The sequence below is a fragment of the Pongo pygmaeus genome, chromosome 16 (assembly GCF_028885625.2).
Source record: "Pongo pygmaeus isolate AG05252 chromosome 16, NHGRI_mPonPyg2-v2.0_pri, whole genome shotgun sequence".
In the NCBI taxonomy this organism is placed as follows: domain Eukaryota; kingdom Metazoa; phylum Chordata; class Mammalia; order Primates; family Hominidae; genus Pongo; species Pongo pygmaeus.
The window spans coordinates 90,086,941-90,109,124 of record NC_072389.2 but is presented as its reverse complement, the minus strand read 5'-3'; the positions used below and the strand labels follow the sequence as shown (position 1 = coordinate 90,109,124).

The following is a 22,184-nucleotide window of genomic DNA, read 5'->3' as shown; positions in this document are numbered from 1 at the left end:
TAATACTGGTAATTCTTGTGCTCCATTTGAAGATGAAAAATATAGGCCAAAATCATAGACTTTGCATAGAAGCTGGATAAGAAGCTGGAGGAACACATAGATACACACACACAGACACACATATATATAAAGCATACACACATATATTTTTTAAAGTTTCTTTTTTACAGTTTTAAAGCTTTTAAAGCAAAAGCCAGCCCCTCCCCTCTCCCAGAGTGGGCGGCCCCTCCCCTCTTTCAGAGTGGGAGAGGACAGCGGTTGCACGGGCAGCTTTCCTTATGATGCCACGGGTCCCTCTGGACATGCTGCTGCTTGGCCGCGCCTCCTTTCCCTTTCATCTTTCTCACTGACCAATGGGCTTGGAGCATTAAGGCCACGCCCCTGTTCTGCATTCTAGTGGGGCCCTGGTTACGCCTCTTCTGGCTCAGTCGCACAGCTGCCTGGTAGGTGACTGGAGGCATTCAGCAGTGCTCACTGGGATTTCGCTGATGTGGCCCCAACCCCGCCTCCCTTCCCACCCTGCGATGTCAGAAAAAACACAACAGGGCAAATTGGCCGCAGCCAAGAAAAAGGTAAAATACACCAGGTCATGGCCCCCAACCCAGCCACAGATCCCCTCTGATGACAAGACTGGTGCCAGAGTCCATACCACTCCTGAGGCATATCAGACTGGGCCCCCCAACTCCAGTGCCTCTGGGCTCCCCCGATCAAAGTCTTGTCAGCCCCACCCCTTCAGCAAGCAGCCCAGTCCCTGCCCTTGCCAGTCACCCCAGGGTGACTTTGGGTGGGTGACTCCTGGGGCTCCCTGCTCCATACTCGGCCCTCACCTCCTGCTGCCCCAAGCCCAACCTCCCTGGGCTCTTTGGGCTTGTGTCTCCCAGGACCTGGGTCCCCGAGCCCCAGGCCACATCCTCACCAGTCATCCCTGGGTTACTTTGGGCTGGTGACTCCTGGGGCTCCCTATTGCAGACTCTGCCCTCCCCTCCTGCTGCCCCAAGCTTGACCTCCCTGGGCTTCTTGGGCTGGTGTCTCTGAGGATCTGGGTGAAAACCCTGTGTTTCCCTCCCCCATCATGGAGCGGTGACTCAGGCATCGCGCTGATGTGGTCCCCTCCCCTGAGAGGAGTGGAATGTAGTGATTTCACAGTCCCCCTAGGAACTGTCATTACTGCTGCAAGACCGGCCTTTGATCTTACAACCCAGTCCCCTAAGTTTTCTCACCCCATTTCTGGTTCCTCTGGTTGCAGCACAAATTTCCAGCTGGAAGGGGAGTGGGGACTATGGGACCTAGGAGCAAGAGGTTTCAGGCTGCCTTACTCCCTTAACAATGTCTAATTGACGGTGGGAAAAGCCTACACTTCCCCTGTGAGCTCAAAACGTTGACAGTATCTCTGGGTGGCAATGGGAGAATGGGTTTGGTTTGGTTTTCTCCCAGGCTTCTACTTTCCAGAGAGACTTTAACATTTTTTTCTGAGTTCTCCACACTTCTGGGACCAGACTGCCCTTCAGTCAGTGGTCTCTGAAGTGAGATTTACCCATCTTCTGTGGAATAGATCTTGGGAAACTGAACTTGACAGCTTGAATCTTCCTCATGTCATCTCAACCTGGGGTACTTTGAGTGCCACAGGATAAATGTGGGACATCTTTCTGAAGCATCATTTTCCCCTGAGTCTCTTGAGAAAAAACATTAATGTACTTAGAGATGACAGACACATAGGTTTCCAAGTGTATACCAGACTTCTCTCTGAAATGAGGCTTGGGTTGTCCTCTTTCTGATAAATTCCCAGATTTAACAGAAAAGCTGCCTTCTGCCATGAGGACACATTGATATGAAAGTGTGAGAGGTACTGGTGCACTTCTCCACACTAACAGATGTGTGAGGATGTGTGACTCTAAACCACACTGCCTACAGTCCCTGCCTGCTTAATGTTTACTTTTCTTCCTCTGCCCCTGGTTCTGGTCCCTGGCAGCTGCTGATTCATGGCAAAACCCCAGAGCTTGGAGTCAGAGGACTGAGTTCAAGTTCCAGTATTATCTTTTTATTTCTTTCTTTTTTTTTCTATCCATGATATCAATCCCTCTCAGTCACTAAGTGATTGTGACAACACCTTGTACAGTTGTTGGTGGCATTAAATCAGATGGTGTATAAGAGTATTTTGTCAAAACTGTAAAGGAGGATGTGGCTATAGGGGCTGATTGTTCTCATGAGTGTTACTGCTCTTTTTTCCCCACAGCTAAAAGAATATCAGCAGAGGAAGAGCTCTGGCATTCCAGCAGGAGCTAACAGGAAAAAGAAAATCAATGGCAGTAGCCCTGACACAGCCACTTCTGGTGGTTACCACTCACCTGAGGATGTGAGTCTTGGCTGGCCAGGCTCCTGGGGACAGGGGGCCCAAGGGGCAGTAGATTGTAGATGGACTGTTGGGTACTGGTTAAGAATTCTGGATTTGAATCCTGCCTCTCCGTCTGCTAAGGATTGATTAGGGATTGATTAGGTTATGATTTAGGGCAAGTTGCTTGAGGTATTTGGGTCTCTCTTTTCACATCTGTATAATAGAGGTGGTATTTTTTGACTTCCATTTGTGAAGTTTAAATGAGATTCATTATTGTTGCTTTTATGTGAATCCTTAGTACATGGCCTGCTGCAAACACCCAGGACACCCAGGAAATGGTCATTGCTGTTTGATTTTCCTCATCCCCAGTCTCAAGGGGGAAGCCAGACCAATGAGAAGAGCCACTTGTCATCAGGCTGTCCCTTTAGAGTCACTGAAAGGGCCCCAGGTGGGATGGTGGGGAGATAAGAACCATGAGAGAAGTTGGCACAAAGGAGTTATGGGACAAAGGGTCCAAGATAGGCAGAAAAGAAGCTTTTGCCAGTTGATGGGGAAGAAAGGAAGTCAGAGGGCTTAGACAGTGAGGGGGGACAGAACATCTCCATGTGCACTCTCATCTCTTGCAGTGAGCAACAGGTATCTACAGGGAGGGCCCTGCATCATCTGCTACCCTGAAGGATCTGGAGGTAAGAGGCCCTGGGCCGAGGTGCAGTGACCCTGTAGGCCAGCCCTCCAACCTCCTCCCACAGCAGGGGCTTGTTACCCCTCTGCCAGCTGAGACAGCCCACACCCCCGCCACCAGCCCTAATGATTGTTCTCTCTACCCCTCCCCACAATCTTCCTCCAACTCCTCTTCTCTACATGCACCTCAGAGCCAGTACCAAGAACTAGCAGTAGCCCTGCACTCAAGCTCCACAATAATCAGTCAACTCAGTGAAAACATCAATTCACTGGTAAGAGTCCAGTGGGGTCCCCTGATTCCAGCCTGTCAATCCTGGACTCGTTTCCCCTTGGGGCCCTGAAGAAAGGGGCTAGGGGCCCCTGATGCCAAGGGCAAATGGGGAGCTGGGGCACCCAGGTCTCACCTGGAGGGACCCCAGAGCACAGAACATGCAGCATGGCTCTTCTGCACTGCCCTTTTTGCTGACTCTCTCTTCTCCTGACACCCCTGCTCTTATCCTTGCCACACATACCCTGGGGTTGTCACCTCTCAAGGAAGCACTAGCCTGACTGGTTGTCAGGGGCCTGAATTTCTGCCCTGCCTCAGTCCCTAATTTGCTTTTTGAGTCTGGACAAGCCATCTCTCCTCTTTATGCTCGTGTTTCTGGAGGAGGTAGAGAGTATCAAAGGTCTCCGTTCGCTGTGAAAGTCTGAGATTTAAAGGCCCCTAGAATGAAAACCTCAGGGCCAAGGGCTCCCATCTCTGCTTTGCTGTCTTATGTCTCTGCTATGAAGAACTCTACCTGGCTTCTACGTGCTCAGTAAATGTTTGTTGAATGAATGCACCTTTCTAAATCACAAGCTGGCAGAATCGGGGTGGGCCTTTCTCAAACTCTGTCTCTAGAGGTTCAACAGCCCCTCTCTCCAGGGCCCTTTCCCCCCGTGCTTTGGGCAGGTTCACACATTGAAGGAAGAGAAGAAGCATGAGATACATCGGGTAGAGAAGCTTGGGAGGAGCTTGTTCAAACTCAAAAACCAGAAGGGTAAGATGGGGCTGATGTGACCTGGGAGCAGGACTGGCATCAGAGGGCTGTGGGGGTGACTTAGAATATCCCAGGGAGGTAGGTGGATGGAAGGGCTTTGAGGCAGAGGGAAAGAGGTCTGTGCCAGCAGATGGCAAGTCTTGTCATCTCCATGAGCCTCAGTGTCCCCATCAGTAAAGAGGGAGGAGGGCCCATTGTCAGCCACCCACAGTGCTCTCTATGTGAAAGTGACTTGGAAGATTGGCTACCATCTGGGTGCCAGGAATCATTAGCAGTGAGGCCAAGTTTGGGAAGCCTGAGAGGATGAGCTGTGCACCAAAGGGAAATTTTTTTTTTTTTTTTTGAGAATCCAGAGGCCCTTATTTTCTGCTTCTTTTCTCAGCTGAACCCCTGGCCCCAGAGCTGCCAGCAGGGCCCTCTAAGGTGGAGCAGCTACAAGATGAGACCAACCACCTAAGGAAGGAGCTGGAGAGTCTGGGAAGACAGCTCCAGGCCGAGGTGGAAAACAATCAGATGTTGAGTCTCCTGAACAGAAGACAGGAGGAGAGGCTACGTGAACAGGAGGAGAGGCTACATGAACAGGAGGAGAGGCTACGTGAACAGGAGGAGAGGCTGTGTGAACAGGAGAAGCTGCCAGGGCAGGAGAGGCTGCTGGAAGAGGTGGAGAAGCTGTTAGAACAGGAGAGGCGGCAGGAGGAGCAGGAGAGGTAGCTGGAGAGGGAGAGGCTGCTGGATGAGGTGGAGGAGCTGCTGGAACAGGAAAGGCTTCGGGAACAGGATGAGAGGCTGTGGCAGCAGGAGACTCTGAGGGAGCTGGAGAGGCTGCGGGAGCTGGAGAGGATGCTGGAGCTGGGGTGGGAAGCCCTCTACGAGCAGCGGGCTGAGCCACACAGCGGCTTTGAGGAGCTGGTGCGTTGCCCCACCTGAGGAGGCTGCCTCTTCCCTAGCCCTCAAGGCCTTTGTTTCCCCACCTGTAAAATGGGGCATTGTAGCCTTCACATGAAATGGTACTTCTAAAGGCACCTGTGAGTCAGAGCCCCGCTCTGATGGCTGTGGGAGAGAGGGGATGATTTTTCTAACCTGTCTCCACCCTTCCGGGTGCCATGGGAGGCAGACACCAAGTTCTGGGGTCTCCAGTTTTAGTGGGTGGCCACTGATTGCTTCTCTCTGTCCAGAACAACAAGAACAAGAGCACACTGCAGTTGGAGCAGCAAGTAAAGGAGCTGAAGAAGCTGGGTGAGCTGAAAGAGACGGTAACCTCCGACCCATCCAAGAAGGGCTGGGAGGCGGGCACCAGCCTCTGGGGAGGGGAGGTGCCAGGTCAGAGGCAGTTGCAGCCCGGGGGCAGGTGACCCCAGCACCCTCCAGGGCAGTCCTATGACTGTTTCTTGCTTCCTGCCCTCTGACTTTTAGAGGTGGGTAGCCCTGGGCTCCTCCCAGGTCTGGACATCATCATCCCAGCTAGAGGCATGGAGCCCCCCAATTGCAGAGGAAGAGACAGTGGTATAAGAGGCTCTTTGTGTCGGGTGTGGTGGCTCACGCCTGTAATCCCGGCACTTTGGGAGGCTGAGGCAGGACAATCACTTGAGGTCAGGAGTTTGAGACCAGCATGGCCAAAATGGCAAAAGCTCATCTCTACTAAAATTTAAAAAATAATAATAATTAGCCAGGCCTGGTGGTGCATGCCTGTAATCCCAGCTACTCAGGAGGCTGAGACATGAGAATCACTTGAGCCCAGGAGGTGAAGGTTGCAGTGAGCTGAGATTGCACCACTGCACTCCAGCCTGGGACACAGAGTGACACTGTCTCAAAACAAAACAAAAAAACAAAAAAGACTCCTTAGATTCAAACTGGATTCCGGCCTCAGTTCCACTGGTCATAATTCAACTACTTTGCATCTCTAAGTCTCTGTTTCTTTAACTTCAAAAGGAAGTTAGCCTTTTCCTTGCAGAGGTGCTGAGGATTAAATGAGATAATACGTGGAAACATTAGGCATGTAGCACACTTAGCAGATGGTGATTGGCTCCCCCTGCTTTTCCACCAGTCTGTGGCCTACAGTTTAAATGCTGGGAAAATGGACATGAGATTTGAGGCTGGGGAAGGAGGCATAGGGTTCTAGGCAAGGGAGGCAGAGTCTCTTAGGCCTGGAGCAAGGGGCCAGGGGCCTGGGCAGGCCACAGTGCCCCACAGTGCCCTCGCTACCCTATTAATGGGCCAGGAATCTGGAAGCCAGCCACCACATGCCCTCATGCCCAGGGTCTTCCGGCAGGTGGAGCTGAAGAGCCAAGAGGCTCCAAGTCTGCAGCAGCAGCCAGACCAGTACCTGTGTACCGCTCTAAAAGCCCTAATCTCACAGGAGCTTGGGTGTGCAGACAAGCAGGGTGGTGAGTAGAGCCCTCAGGCGGGGTGGGCAGGCAGAAGCAGGGGAGGCTCGCACTGTGTTCAGATTCCCACCCCCACCCCGAAGATCTTTGTGAGGTGAGCCTCACTGATAGCGTGGAGGCTGCACCAGGAGAGGACAGGGAGGGTTCTCCCCATGAGAACCCCACTGCGCAGCAGATCCAGCAGCTGCTTCCTCTAACGCAGGACTCCCCAGGAGCACCCAGGCTTGGGTGGAGAAGCTGTTGGTACAGGAGAGGCGGCACGAGGAGCAGGAGAGGCTGCATGCCATTCTTTTCGGGCTGCCAAGAACAGGGAGATAAACATCACCATCATCTAAGAGCTGGTCAAGAAATTTAAAAAAAATATGTTAAGGGGTTAATCTCCTACACAATTCATTTACTTTATTTGAATGTTAGAGCCACTTATGTTTATTTGTGTTTCTAATTTATAGTTTAAATTTATTTGTGTTTCTAAGTTATAGTTTAAATTTATTTGTAAAAAGTTAAAGGAGAGTGGGTCTTTCCCTCATGTTCACTCTGCCATCCTTTAGCATTTTTTTAATTTGATAATTATAGGATGTTAGCATACATATCGAGTTTGCCCTTGTGTGGTGGGAGTTCAAACACACAAAGACCCACTATATGCACACAACTGTTCTTGCTGGTTTGGGATAGGCTGCCATGCTTTTTTAATGTTAGTGCAGCATGTATATTCATTACGGAATTGAGATAAAATTTGCTTATGTTCTGCTGTTATGTTTGATCGAATCCTAATCACAGTGAGCTCTTCATTAGGTCAATATGTGGTTTGCCCTCAAGTGCGCAGTCTATTACTTTGTAATATGCCGCTGTGAGTACTGACATTTACAGTTGTTTAAAGGCGGAGCACTGGAAACAGCCTTTCCCCCTTTTTCTGTGTATTGGGGATGGGAGTAGTAACATTTTGGGGAGCTTTTTAAATCCCCCAGAAGAGGAAAGTGGCCTACTCTGGCAGGTGTGTGCAGGATAGAATATGTTTCATTTGTTCTGGTGCCAAGAATGAGCGCTGTACTATGGTAGTTCCCTTAGGATTTGTATGTGCTCTGGGTGCATGAAGATATTGCCTCATGAGCTGTGGCAGTTGTACTCTTCTTTGACCACCTAAAAAGGGATTATTTCTGAGGAATGAAAGGCTCCCATCATGACTGTGGATGTGGGAAACCTTTTCTAGCTTAGAGCATTTATATCTACAATACATTTTAAAGTCAGAGTTCATGTTCCCTGTTTTAATCACATGACAACATGTCCCAGCACACAAAAGGGCACTGGTTGGCATTCTTCTTAATGTATTTAGTAAAGATCAGAAGAAATCCTTTAAGAGTTTAAATGTCCCTGGAACAGGCATACAGGCTCTAGTCAAGAATGAATTCGAGTGAAGGAAAGCTGTGTGACACCTGGCATTCCTCTATGTTCATGGAGCTTATTTGAGGCTAGAAGATGGATTTTTACCATCTAGACCTCTCTGGCTAATACCTAGTCTTCAAGCATCTGACATAGGAATTTACTTCTTTTCCTTGAATGGAAAAGACTTTAAAAATAATAACAAACATTATTATAAACTAATATATGTGAGAGTACTTAGTTGAAACAAAAAGGAGTTTTAGTAGACAGTGTTATACTACATTTGAAAATCAAGAAGTTTATGCAACTTAAAATGTTTACAAACTGCAGCGCAATCTACTGTTTGTGAATGTGTCATGAGGAAAGTGTCTATACAATCGCAGAGTTATATTTCCTCACAAAGTTCTTTACGAAGAGTGAAATATGTTTTTATACTTTTTGCTTTCAGTTAGAGGCATATTTTGTGTAATATTTATGTTAATGTGCATGATCAATGAATTATTTCAGTCATATGTTGCCTATATCATAACTGGATGATGCTTGGGAAAGAATCAACAGCTAAAACTTCATGAAGTTCTAATGTCTGTGTTCCAAAATACATCATATCATTAGGATGTAGGGAGAGATGTATCTGCGCTCCCTGGGGTGGGCATTTCTAGTTACTAGACCATCTCCATTTTTAGCATTTGGCATCCTCATGATACATTTATAAATATGACATTAATAGGAGATCAATAATACAATTTTACAGATTGAATAAGAGAATTGCCTGCATTCACTGAAAGATTGCAAATATTGAGCCCTTGTGACTTCAACTGACTCTTCCAAATTGTATGAATTTATCAATGTATTTGATAAACTCAGTTTCAGAATGACAAAGAAAAACTGTTAGACCAAATAATGTGGCTAATTAACAGTGGTAGGATTTCCAGCCCAAGGGTTTAAAATGGACTTAAGGTCCTGTTCTTGCCTTTTATTTTCTGAACTTGCCGCTTTTGCATTCTTTGAGTTCAGTTTAAAGACAGTTACTTTAAGTCCATTTTAAACCCTCGGGCTAGAAATCATATCACTGTTAATTAGCCACATTATTTGGTCTAACAGTTTTTCTTTATCATTCTGAAACTGGGTTTACCTAATACATTGATAAATTATTTCAAAGGTATTTTTATGGTTCAAATCACTTCACTTTTACCCTGACACGTATAAATGACTAGGAATGACCTTCAGATAGCGTTTAGCATCTGTAACCAATCTGACAATAATGTGTTCATCAGGTACCTATGGATTAAATCACATACGGGCATATTTAAGGTGAATGTCAGTCTGAAAAATAAATGTACTATATTAACTGAAATACCACTCTTTGTGTAGGTATTTTGTCATATGTTTAAGAAAAAGCTAAAAAGAATGGAAATCGTGTGACAATAACTTAAGTCTTCCTTCAAAGTGCATGCAGTCTTTTGCAGTACCTCATTCAGCCAAGTATTTGTTCTCTTCCTCATTCAGTATAAGGCAGCTTTCAATTTGCTTGGAAGGCAACATTAGAAGGTTAGAGTTCATCAGAAACAGAATTTTAAAATGTGAGTTCAACTGAATAAATGTGAATTTTTGTAGGAAGAATCAAAATACCTATCTAAAGACTGCAATATATAATTATTTTTAAAGTATTTGATTAAACCTGATAGGTTTTCTCAAAATGAAAATAATCAGTTCTAAAAGCAAAGCTAGTTTTTTGAAAATGTGAAAATGTAAATCAGCCCTATCCATAATATAATTTCTCTAAAACTTTATCTTAGTCATTTTAAAATAATATAACTATTAAAAAATGTAACTGCTATCTTAATGTTTTGAAATAAGTTAAAACATTTTAAATATGAATACTGTAGTTTAAAAGAAAGAAACCAGGTGAAGGAAAAGTAGAGAAAGAAATGCCAATTCCAGTCCAAAGCTTTATTTGCCAAGTTTTCTTAGAATGACTTTTACCTATTTATGAATTCTTACAAACAGAATGTATAATGGAAATACTGACTTTTGCCTAAAGTGGCATTGTTGACTGCTGTGATGTTACTGTAATGTAATAAATTATTAAATTGTTGCAAAGTGCTGTTTTTGCCTTAAAATTTTGTGTCTTGAAAACTATAGTATTAAATACTATAGCGTGCAAATAATGGGCATAATGAGATAATCTGTTTTTATTTTTACAAAATTGTAACTATGTAAGTGTGTTTATTAAAAGAAAAAACAAAGTTATGGGATGAAAGAGTTATGGGATAAAAAATGTGGAAAAGTGTGTCAAAAAAAGTAGAAAAAGTTATATGAAAAGTTATTTAAAAAGTTATGAAAAAGAAGTTATGGGATTAAAAAAAAAGTCATGGGATATAAACAAAAATAAATAAAAGCAGGCCCCTTTCAGCATAAGCCTGGAGAAGTGGGTCTGGAGTCTCCGCCTCCACCATGTCCCTATCACCCCTTCCCAGTCACCCCTTTACCATTAGGGTAGCAAGACAAGACCCCTGTCTAATGGGGGGAAACAGACCCTTTGCCACCTTGACCAGGGCTGAGTCCTTAAATTTCTGGATGATAATGCTTGTTATTTAGGAGCCAGAGGCTGGTGGAGTTGGTTGGTTTGGAGTAGGCCTGATGGCCTCTCTACTCTTGCCAAAGAAACTTTTCCCTCAGGGGGGCTCCCATCTTCTTATTCAGAGAGGCAGCTGAGGCAGGACAGTGGGGCTAACAGTAGACTAGGCAAAGGCACGGGCTGCTGGGGTGACCCCCCCTTCCCCAGTGTATATATTGTATCTGTGTAACGTTTTGTATATTCTGGGGGGTAGGGCTGCCCCTGTATCGTACCTAGTGGAGGTTGGAGCTGGCATATGGGGAGGAGGATCTAATAATTATTTGCATCTGGGAAACATATTTATTGCTAGCATAGGACAGAGGAAGGAGGCGGGGATGGGGTCGTGGCTCCCTTGGTGATGCGACTCGTGTTTATTTTGCTTTTCATTTTGCATTAAATGGATTTAGCCATACTGCTCAGCCTGGTGTGTTCCCGTTTCCTTCACTGGGTCCTGGAGTTTGTCCCACTGAATGAGGAGCCTGAGTGTCTGAGCATGTCCAGCTGGGCTGTTGGGGATCTTCCAGGCCTGTTACCTGTATGCTGCCTGGTGACACCTGGTGGATTTCACGGGGACTGCCATGGCACCTACGGAGCACAGTCCAGCCCTGACAGCCAACAGGCTCAGAAGCCTGATCTAGCTGTGGCCGGGAAGACAGATACCAGCACCCAAGGGCACTGACTTCCATCCACCCCAGGCGTCTTCCCTTCCGTCCTCTTGCCTCCCTCTCCTGTCTGCACCGGGTGGCCTGTTCTGTCTGTCCCTCCAGACTGCCGGCTGCCCCTCAGTCTCCCTCCAGGCTGAGATCATGACCCTTCCCCCTAGTGGCCAGAGCCAGCTTCACAGGATAAAAACCAGCTAGGCTCCAGGGACTTTCCAGGAAAGGTGTCCTTTGGAAAGGATGTGGCCTTTTCACTTGCTCCCAACAGCACCCTAGAAATGGCTTGGCCTTTCCCCTCCCCTGAGCTCCACAGAGAACACAGCCAGCAGAGGACACATTCCCCGTCATCCAGAAATGGGTTTGATTCTCAGCCGAGGGACAGCAGGACTGGTAGAGACTGTCAGGCCACGTGGCTGCCTGCACAGCACCCCCATGCTTGGTGGAGAGTGGGAGGGATGGCGGGGGCTGGCTGTCCACAGGCCGGGCATGACAGGGAGTCTCACTGGAGGTGGCACACTTTGGAGGGGCGATGTCAGGGGACAGCTTTCTCTTGTTGGACCACAAGACTCCAAAAGGACAGCACGGGGACTTATTCCTAGTGCTAGAGGCGAGGCGGTCGGCCATGTGTAGGTGCATACATATATTATAGAACAAGGCAGGGCATACCACAGAAGGGGCACAAGTTTTCAGTAATGGTCACACCTGGACGTGTCAGCTCACCACTACAACAGACTAAGTCACAGATGAAGGGGGCTGGCTTTGGGGCTGGAGAGCCACTGTCAAGTCACAGAACACCCGCTCAGGCAGGCTTGGAAAGGGAGGTCTCTGAGAAGAGGGATCTGTTTAGAGGTCGAACGGGGGCCTGGGGCTCTCAGGACAGGATGGACTTGCCTGACCCGATCAGCTGGCAAGTGGAGAGAAAGCAGAGAGAAAACAGGAGAGAGAAAAGCGAGCGGACTGCTGGTGAGGCAAGTGCAGAGCATGGGCGTGACACAGCAGCTGTGGGAGGGCCAGGGAGGGGAGGGCACAGGTGCGGGTGTGTAGTAAGGTTCCTGGAAAAGGGGCTGGAAGGGAAAGGGGAGGAGGACGGAGGGAGAAGCCGGAGCTTCACAGGTAGTGCCTGGGGGCTGCAGCAGCCCTCCACACCCCACACACGCCTCTTCCATGTCATCCAGGCAGTGTACCCACAGTTCAGACCAATGCTCAGCCCCCTCAGGCTTCCCTTTTCTCTGGTCACCCTGTCTTCCAACCCACTGGCCCAGGGCCACCCCTCGCCTTGGGGAGCCCCAAGCAACAGCCACCAGGCCTGATAGGGAAGGAACACTGCTTGAACCAGGATGATGAAGCTAAAAGGGATGGATGGTTGGAGTGAGCACCGGAGGCCCCTTTGGGCCATCAGAAAGCCCAGGACCCTCTGAAAGGACCCTGGGGGAGGCAGGGAGGGCAGGTAGCCAGATGCCACTGGCCATAGACTTAAAAGTCTAAGAGGGGAGCCTCAGCTTGTTGGGGGACTGCAGGGCACATAGGTGAGGCTGGGCCCTTCCTGCAGGGAAAAGCAGAAGAGGGAGAGTCTGTGGCAGGAGAGGCGGGCAGGCTCACTGGACAGAGCTCAGCCGGGCCAGCAGGCACTGTGGTCCCCTTGGTTGAATAGCATAGGTGACCTCTAGGAGCAACAGGCCAAGGTGCATGAGCCCACTGGCTGGCAGTGGTGCTTCAGCGGGGGCCAGGGACCCTGCCTTCGGTCACACACTAGCAGCTATGATGGTATCTGGGAGGGAGGAAAGGGGGCTGTGTGTCTCTGCCTGGCCTGTGAAGTGTGTTGTGGGATGACCGTGTGTATAGGACTCTCAGGCTTTTATCCTAGATCACCACTGGATTGCCAACAAATAGAGGAGGTGGGACCCTGAGTATCACCCTAATCTGATTTGGCTCTCGGCACTCCCAGGCTGGGAGCTGGATACCTGCCCTGGCAGCATGACTCAGACTGAACGACAGGTACGGCGTGCCCAGGATGATGTTCCTAGGCCTCTGGCCGCCTCAGAATCCAGCCCCACACACAACCCCCTCCAAGCTCCCAGCCCCTACACCATAAACCACGAGCTCTCTGCCCTCTCTGACGGCTCCAGAGAGCACCCACGTCTGCCAGCTTGGGCATGGAGCCCGTTCCAAGAGTCCCCAGGCTCAGTCATGGAGGCTGGGGGACTTTGGGACTGTGGGGGCCGGCCCTGGTACCTGCATCCAGCCGGGATGCTCTGCACCTGCAGCCAAGAGTCATCCACGGGCCCCCATGGGCATGCTGATGGTGATCGTGTTGATGTCGCTGATGATGCTGAGCACCTCTGTCAGCACATGGTGCATGCACAGCATCTCATTGCCCCGCTGCACCTGCTCTGTAGACTGCTCCATCGGCGTGTCCTGGTCCCCATGCGAGTACAGGTTGGATAGCAGCTCCGAGAAGATGAATTCTTTGGTCTGAGAGTGGGCAAAGAGGGAAGGAGGGTGCAACCTAATGCCTGTGCCACCCTGGCTGCCCTGCCGGACCCTGCTGGGACTGTACGCTGGGCTTGGAGCCCCGAGTATGGCTTTTCAGACGCAGCTTCTACACCACTTAGACTCGAAGATCTGCCTCCCCACCGCCTTTTCTCACTCAGATGGGGACACTGAGGTCCAGAGGAAAAGTCACCTGTCCAAGGTTACAGATCTGGAAGGGGACCCAGGACCTATCATGCCACCAGGACACCTGTCTACTCAGTTTTTAAAAAATTTTTTGGAGATAGGATCTCACTCTGTCACCAGGCTGGAGTACAGTGGGTGAGATCACTACTTACTGCAGCCTCAACCTCCTAGGCTCAAAGTGATCCTCCAACTTCAGCCTGTTGAGTAGCTAGGACTACAGGCATGTGCCACCACCAAGCCCAGCTATTTTTAAAATTTTTATGTACAGACCAGGTCTCACTATGTTGCCCAGGCTGGTCTCAAACTCCTGTGCTCAAGCGATCCTCCTGCCTTGGCCTCCCAAAGTGCTGGGATTACAGGGATGGGCCACTGTGCCCAGTCCCATGTTATATTTCTATGGGACAGCTCTGGTCTTCACCGTGCCTCCCTCCCTGGACCTGGTCCCATAGGGCTGATCGGCATCTCTCCCAGGCCAACATGTCCACCTCCGTCCCCAGTGCCACAGTCGCCCCCTGCCCCCATGAGGCAGTGCATGCACGTTGTTGATCATGAGGTGCATGACGGTCCTGGGCATGAGACCAACCATGAGGTCCCACACTATCTTGTTGACAATGGCCATATAGGAGTCTACCAGGTTCTGGGTGGTCTCCTTTAAGATCTATTTGCTTAGAATAGTGTTTACTAGAGGTGAGGAAGAGTAAGCGGGAGGGGGTAGCCAAAGGTTGGCTAACAGATTAAGATATAAGAGTACATGGCTGAATGCGGTGGCTCACACACTAGTGTAACCCTAGCTCTCTGGGAGGCTGAGGGGGGAGGATCACTTGAGGCCAGGAGTTCACGGCCAGCCTGGGTAACACAGGAGATATTATGTCTACAAAAAATTTAAAAATTAGCTAGGCATGGTGGTCCATACCTGTGGTCCCGGCTACTAAAGCCCAAATTGAAGGACAAAATAAATCAACCATGACCTTTCACATTTTGTGAATGTGACCAAAATGTGACCAAGGACTGACTGAATTACATAGTACTGTATCAATGTTACGTTTCCTGATTTTGATCATTGTATTGTGGTTATATAAAATAATGTTCTTGTTCTGGAAGTAACACTGAAATATTTGGGAGTAAATGGGCACATCTCCAACTTAACTTCAAGTGGAGCAGAAAAAAAGTTGTGTGTGTCCATGGAATACTATGCAGCCATAAAAAGGATGAGTTTGTGTCCTTTGTAGGGACATGGATGAAGCTAGAAACCATCATTCTGAGCAAACTATCGCAAGGACAGAAAATCAAACACTACATGTTCTCACTCATAGGTGGGAATTGAACAATGAGAACACTTGGACACAGGGTGGGGAACATCACACACTGGGGCCTGTCATGGGGTAGCGGGGAGGGATAGCATTAGGAGATAGACCTAACATAAATGACAAGTTAACGGGTGGAGCACACCAACATGGCACATGTATACATATGTAACAAACCTGCAAGTTGTGCACATGTACCCTAGAACTTAAAGTATAACAATAATAATTTAAAAAAAAACAAATCGTTAAAGAAAAAAAGAAGAAATAAATGTAATAGATTTTCTTGAATATAAAAAGTTGTGTGTGTGTGTGTGTGTATATATATATATATATAAAGAATATATGGCCTGGTGCAGTGGCTCACACCTATAATCTCAGCACTTTGGGAGGCTGATGCAGGTGGATCACCTGAGGCCGGGAGTTCAAGACCAGCCTGACCAACATGGAGAAACCCTGTCTCTCCTAATAATACAAAATTAGCCAGGCGTGGTGGTGCATGCCTGTAATCCCAGCTACTTGGGAGGCTGAGACAGGAGAATCGCCTGAACCTGGGAAGTGGAAGTTGCAGTGAGCCAAGATCGCGCCATTGCACTCCAGCGTGGGCCACAAGAGCAAAACTGTCTCAAAAAAGAAAAAAAAAATTAGCTTTGTGTGGCCGTGAGCGCCTGTAATCCCAGCTACTCGGGAGGCTGAGGCAGGACAATCACTTGAACTTGGGAGATGGAGGTTGCAGTGAGCCAAGATTGTGCCACTGCACTCCAGCCTGGGTGACAGAGTGAGACTCCATCTCCCCCCCAAAAAAAGATAAAGCCATTGAGGCAAAATGTGAACTGGTAAACCTCGGCGTTCTTTGTACTATTCTTGCAACTTCTCTGTAAATTTGAAATTATACAAAAATTAAGTTATAAAACACATTTAAAATGTCTGCTGTATTTATCTGCTTGACAAATAGATATGCAAGAATCACTTTAAGGCTAGAGCTTTGCCACTTCCTGGCTGCTTTTTTTTGGAGACAGGGTCTCACTTCGTCGCCTAGATTGTAGTGCAGTGGCATGATCTCGGCTCATCGCAACCTCCACCTCCAAGGCTTAGGCAGCCCTCCGTCCGCCTAACCATGTGTAGCTGGACTACACATGCACATCACCATGCCCGGCTTATTTTCTACCTTTTTAGTAGAGAGGAGGTCTTGCTATTGCCCAGGCTGGTCTCCAACTCTCAGGCTCAAGCAATCCCTCCCACCTCAGTCTCCTGAAGTACTGGGATTACAGGTGTGAGCCACCACGCCCGCCTGTTTTCTTGGACACCCATCCAGCTAAGCCTGGCTCTGCAACAGCTCCTTGTTCCACTGGAGAAACACGGAGCCCACAACTTTCCTCATACGCAAGGGCATGAACCAACCAAGTGCAGCCCAGCTCCTGTGAGACACACACACACACGCGGTTAACTGACAGCGACAGAGATCCTAAAGCTCAGAGTCCAGGGGAGTCTACCCAGGTTGCAGCTGGTGAGCTCTGCCTCTGGTTAGGCTGAAGCATCCCAGTATCAATCCTCCCATACACATTTATTCACATTTGTTGAGATCTTCCATATTCTAGGCATTGGGCTCAACATTGGACACAAAGACACCATTCATCCTACCTCCCACTGAATGAAAAGTCAAACCCTGATACACATGATAATCCTGTTGCTACCTTCTGAACGTGGGCAAGTTGGCCCAAATTTTATGTACCCAGCAGGGGCTGAAGACCCAGGGAAGCAGGGTGGAGCTGCCAAAGCAGCTTTCCGGGCTCGTACTGCAGACCACTCTCAACACGCTCAGGCTTGCCCTTGCTCCTTTACTAAACTCTGGTGAACCCACTCCCCATAAACCAGATGCAGCAGCACCTGTATCCCAGACAAGTGCCAGCTGATGTGTTGCCTTGAGAGCTCCTGCCTTTCCTCTACCCACACAGAACTGCAAAGATGACACAGGAAAGGCTGCTGTCCCAGATTTATTGAAAATAATACAGCACTACAGAAAAAATTCAAACAGGTCCCCGAGGCGTTTTGAAATTCATCCCAACTGTAGGCTGAGTGACCTGAAGGTTGGACAGACTGCCGAAGTCCTGGAACGAGAAAATGGATTCAGTGAGCAGTTACTGGTGAGATCTGTGGGTGGACCCCAGAAGAAAACAGAGGCCCCTAGAGCCACAGCACTCTCAAGGGGGTCCAGAGGCGACCTGAAGGACCCTTTAAGAGCCCACAGGGTTCTCAATGCCTCCCACTTTTCCAGAGTGATCTTCCTTCAACACACACCTGATCATGTGGTATCCCCATTTACAACTCTATGACTTTTACCCAATGTACCATGCCATTTGTATCTGTTTTCACAACCCCTTCCTATCAATCACTCTAAAACACCATTTCTCAATCTTGGCAACGTAGACATCCTGGGCTGGACATTCTTTGTTATAGGCGGCTGCATTGTGTATTGCACAAAGTTTAGCAACATCCTTGGCCTCTACCCATTAGAAGTTAGCAGGTATTCCCTGGCTATGAGAATCAAAAATGTGTCTGGACATTGCTAAATGTCCTCTAAAGCAAAACTCTGTCCCTTTGAGAATACACAGTGCCACTTGCTTTCCAGGACCAGCCCCGGGTAAGAGCTATTACTAATCTCATCAACATTTGTGAAGGGTCCAAGTACACAAGGCATCAAGCAGAAGGGAGGGAGGCAAGAGCAGACCCTGCCCTCAAACAAGTTCAGGCTGGTAGGCAAGGCAAGAAGCCAAAGGGCCCAACTTATACCTGGAACTTCATGTCCTATTTGGTCCTCAGAAACCCATTTTAGTTTCAACAAAAAAGCTGCATTCAGCGCAGTGGTTATTTCAGGAAGAAAAGACCCACAGCGGGGCTGTAGCTGTACCGGTGATGTTTTTCTGAAGCTGGGAAAGTACATGTGAGTTCATTTTGCTATTACCTTTTTGAGTTTCTTAAACATTTAATGACCATAAAAATAGGAAAAATGAAGTTGTTCAAAATCACCAACCGCCCAATGGATTTTGAAGCCCATGCTTTCACCCAAGTATGCAAAAGGACTAAGATAAGCCACAGAAAAAACATCAAAGTGCAATGAAGATACTCGTGAACTACCTAAGTAGTGCCTTGAATGTACCTGGAAATGGACCAAAGCTCATTTCTGAGTGGTTAGCATGGAGACACCAAAGGAATGCCTTCACAGAAGAAAAGCAGGCAGATTCAACCAGGGCTGACACAAAGGGGGCAACGTAAGCCAGCTATAAAACCAAGAACAGAAGCAGCCAAGAGAGAAAAGGTGTCCTGGAAGCCACTAGATTTGGGAATCATGATCTTGTGGCGAGCAAACTCAATGCACACAACTTCCGCTACACCCCTTATGAAAGCAGTCCAGTTTAGTGGCTAGAAGTTTAGATGGGATTCCCAACTCTGCCACTTACTAGCTGGGTGACCTTGGATAATAAGACCTACTGATGGTTTTTGACCAGGAAAATACCACTCTAGGAATCCAGCAAACACTTACCAAAAGCTTCAGCATTTCCTTAGTGTCAGGATCTACTTCAATTATCTCCTGATCCAAGGCTGAGACCTAGAAGGAAATGAGGTAGGGTCAAAATACCAATCAATGAGATTATCACTCATCTCTCCTCCTCCTCCTCTCCCCAGGTTCTTAAATATGGGGAAGAGGAGCTGCACAAGGATAGCATTCCTCTCACAAGGCGAGCAGTCTCTTACAGTATTACAGACCCCGATGACCTGTTCTTCTGGTCTTACCTTCCCATGCCCTCATTCAGTATTCAGAACACTTGAAGTCTGTGTTTACACCAAAGAATACTATATTAGGGGCAAACAATCAAGCCATGACAGCAGTCATCAAATCAACATTATTAAGGGCTCTCATGAAATATGGAATAGACTTAACTGGTTCCAGAAGAGCAGAATGGAGGCTAAGAAACTGGTAGGGGGCCTATGGGCACCCACAGCTGGTTATGGAATGTATGGATAAAAGGTCTCAGATTCAGCTGAGGTCCTTTTGGAAGCCAAGAACCCACAGCTTTATCATTTGAGGATTAGCAAGAAGCCCAAATATCCAGAAAGTTTACCTCAGGAACATAATTGTCTCTCCTTTCTCTCTCCTCCTCCTGCAGCTTGATGGAGATACCTCTTACTGGGCCTCTCTGAATCCGCTTCATCAGATGCGTGACATAGCTACAAAGCACACATAGCCAAAGAGAACAGTAAGAAGACAAATCAACTCCCACCTGGTACTCAGCACATGTGGATATATAAATACCCGCTTTAGTTCTTTTCCACAGTGAGAAGGAAGAGGAACACTATCCTGGGACCTCCTACACACAGAACCTCCGCTGGCCTGAGCATTCCTTCCCTTTGGTTTCTCATTCTCTATTCAAACTCTCCTTCATGATGATCAACCGCCCCCACCCACTCGCCCCGCCCCGCCCCGCAGTTTCACGACCCTTCACAGCCTTCATTTTCTTCCAATTTCAAATTCACATAATTTGGCAATTAATACGTTGACTTTGGCACTATTCTTCCAGACCATATTCCTATAAATCTCTCGAACAGTAACTGCAACTGTGAAGAACGCATTAGAAGTTTACACCCAGCCGGGCGAGGTGGCTCATGCCTGTAATCCCAGCAATTTGGGAGGCCGAGGCGGGCGGATCGCTTGAGGTCAGGAGTTCGAGACCAGCCTGGCCAACATTGTGAAACCCTGTCTCTACTAAAAATACAAAAATTAGCCGGGTGTGGTAGCACACGCCTCTAATCCCAGCTACTCGGAAGGCTGAGGCATGACAATCGCTTGAACCCGGGAGACGGAGGTTGCAGTGAGCCGAGATGGCGCCACTGCACTCTAGCCTGGGCGCCAGAGCAAGATTCCGTCTCAAAAAAAAAAAAAAAAAAAAAGAAACAAAAGAAAGTTGACAACTAAAAGCAAGGTAGCTTCAAACCAAGAGGTCTGACGGTGGCTACCTTCGACCCAGTGTCACCGCGGCCAGTCATGACAGGCCTAAGTTCACAACAGAAATCCTGCACACGCAGAGCTCTAGCCCTTCTCCGGGACACCAGGGAGTCTCAGGCTAACGAAACCACCACTGCACCGTCTCTTCCCGAGTCGGAAGGCGGCAGAGCACACAAACAGACCGCGGGGCCCCGGAAGCCTCGACTCACCCTGCTATCTTGTTGCGGAGCTTTTTGCTGGGGATAATGGCGATCTCCTCGCACACGCGCTTGTTCGTGTGGAAGTCGTTGCCCAGGCGCGTGTAGTACTTTTCTATGATGACCCGGGCCGCCTTCTTCACGGTTTTGGTGCGAACGCGGCCCTGCGGGTGGAGAGGACAGGATCACTCACGAGCCAGCGCAACCTTCTGGGAAGAGTGCGGCGCCAAGCCCCGGCGGGTGTGGTTGGGGACCGCCGGCTGCGCTGAGCCGGAGAAGGCCCGGCTGGACAGTGCCGGGCGCCGGGCTCAATGCAGAAGCCGCCGGCCCGTTGCGCTCCAGCCGGACAGGGCTCTGCGCCTTCCCGGCCCAGGCCCTCTCTTTGTGGGCTGAGGACCGCGGGAAGCTGCAGATGGGGGACGATTGTGGAGGATGGCAGCCTCGAGCCAAAACACCTACCATGTTGGCGGGTCCTTGGTAAAAGAGGAAATAGGAAGCACAGGCGAAGCCTGTTAAAGCTTAGGCCAGAGAGCCGCTTCCGCCCGGCCCCGGGCGCGCTGAGCTTACTCGGGAGCCACACAGCGCCCCCTGGCGGAGTGGAGCGGGAGCGGCGGCGGCTCGCCCCTCCGGTGGGCAGGGTGTCTGTCCCGCCGCCGACGGCTCCTCCCTTTCCGCTCCCCGCTCCCCTCGGTTGACTTGGGCTCGCTTCTCTCCCCCATCTGATTTTTAATGGGACCGCCCGTGCGATGTGCTTTAGCGTAGGAGCCGTCCATCTCTTCCACACACGCCAGGGAGAGGAGAAGCATCCGGTCCTCGGGAGGACCGAGAAAGGAAGGCGATCCAGGGCCGTGGAACAATGAGGAAGTGGGGGATGGCGGCCGCCCAGGTCCCCCACTCAGTCCGCGGGCCGGAGACTTGTCAGGTAGAGACAGGGTGCGACTGGGCGAGACATGGCTCATTTCTTCCGGGCCTTTGCTCAAATGTCGCCTTATCAGAGGGCTTTCCCTTCAAACTTAGGTAAAATAACTCCCTCACTATCCCTGCTTATATTTCCTAGCACTTGCCGTGTGATTCGGCTTATTTTTCTCAACTAGGGGTGAGCTCCATGACAGCAATGGTCATTTTGTTTAGCCAATTCCCAGTGCTTGAACAGCGCCTAGCACATAACAACCTAACATTGACGTGAAGGGCCCAACTCACCAGCAGAGCTCCCAACACCTCAGGCACCTTCTCCATCCATTATCTTCAGGCTGTTCCTGCCATACCCATCCTGAAACCAGGGCCTTCCGAAGCCACCAGCGCAGGCTGCCCCGATGGGCCGCAGCCTAGGTAGGGCCCTGCCCCCTTCTTCCAACTCTGCTCCCTGGGCTGACAGCAGTCCTAGGCTCCCACCTGACAGGGGAAGGCTGAGCTGGCCAGGCTGGATGAGTTAAGCCCAGGGCTGTGCCTCATTCCTCAACGCACCTTGGGTACTCCAGTCGGACTCTCAACTGATTGGGGATGGAAACCTGAAGGACAGGAAACCCTGGCAGCAAAAGTAGCAATGGGACAAAAAGAAAAGGCCAGAATCTCAGAACTGCGGGAGCAAACTTCCAATCAAGCTGCTGTCAGGCCCGAAGTGAAAGATCAGGCTTTTTTTTTTTTTTTTTGAGACGGAGTCTTGCTGTCGCCCAGGCTGGAGTGCAGTGGCGCGATCTCGGCTCACTGCAACCTCCGCCTCCCAAGTTCAAGCGATTCTCCTGCCTCAGCCTCCCAAGTAGCTGGGATTACAGGCGTGCGCCACCACGCCCGGCTGATTTTTGTATTTTTTTTTTTAGTAGAGACGGGGTTTCGCCATTTTGGCCAGGCTGGTCTCCAACTTCTGACCTCAGGTGATCCGCGCGCCTTGTCCTCCCAAAGTGCTGGGATTACAGGTGTGAGCCATTGCACCCGGCCA

The 22,184-nt window shown here is 49.2% G+C and overlaps 2 protein-coding genes across 3 annotated transcripts; one reads left to right on the top strand and one right to left on the bottom strand.

Annotated features, from left to right (window-relative positions):
• Nucleotides 1-488: 488 nt before the first annotated feature.
• On the top strand, nt 489-9,895 carry LOC129014041 (golgin subfamily A member 6-like protein 9). Its single transcript, XM_054450998.2, is given in 9 exon segments — nt 489-572; nt 2,234-2,353; nt 2,959-3,018; nt 3,205-3,285; nt 3,948-4,035; nt 4,418-4,944; nt 5,211-5,271; nt 6,305-6,419; nt 6,622-9,895. Coding segments are annotated over 9 exon segments (1,269 nt in total). The 3' UTR covers nt 6,755-9,895.
• On the bottom strand, nt 2,023-20,894 carry RPS17 (ribosomal protein S17). Of its 2 annotated transcripts, XM_063652896.1 has the most exons (6): nt 20,708-20,837; nt 20,261-20,412; nt 19,171-19,276; nt 18,591-18,656; nt 13,305-13,544; nt 2,023-6,716 (listed from the first exon to the last, which is right to left on the bottom strand). In XM_063652896.1, the coding sequence occupies exons 1-5, from the start codon at nt 20,708-20,710 to the stop codon at nt 13,344-13,346; spliced, it is 528 nt and encodes a 175-aa protein (XP_063508966.1). In that variant the 5' UTR covers nt 20,711-20,837; the 3' UTR covers nt 2,023-6,716; nt 13,305-13,343. The 2 variants fall into 2 exon arrangements, with proteins under 2 accessions (XP_063508966.1, XP_054306946.1); XM_054450971.2 differs by lacking the exons at nt 2,023-6,716; nt 13,305-13,544 and adding an exon at nt 17,031-17,157 and having other exon boundaries at nt 20,708-20,894.
• Between the last annotated feature and the right edge of the window lie 1,290 nt (nt 20,895-22,184).

Bases quoted from the DNA above. Each gene is read 5' to 3' on its own strand.
- RPS17 (XM_063652896.1), bottom strand. The intron at 19,277-20,260 runs GTGAGTCGAGGC...TGTGCTTTGTAG, and splicing joins CTCCGCAACAAGATAGCAGG to CTATGTCACGCATCTGATGA. The intron at 18,657-19,170 runs GTAAACTTTCTG...ATTTCCTTCTAG, and splicing joins GAGACAATTATGTTCCTGAG to GTCTCAGCCTTGGATCAGGA.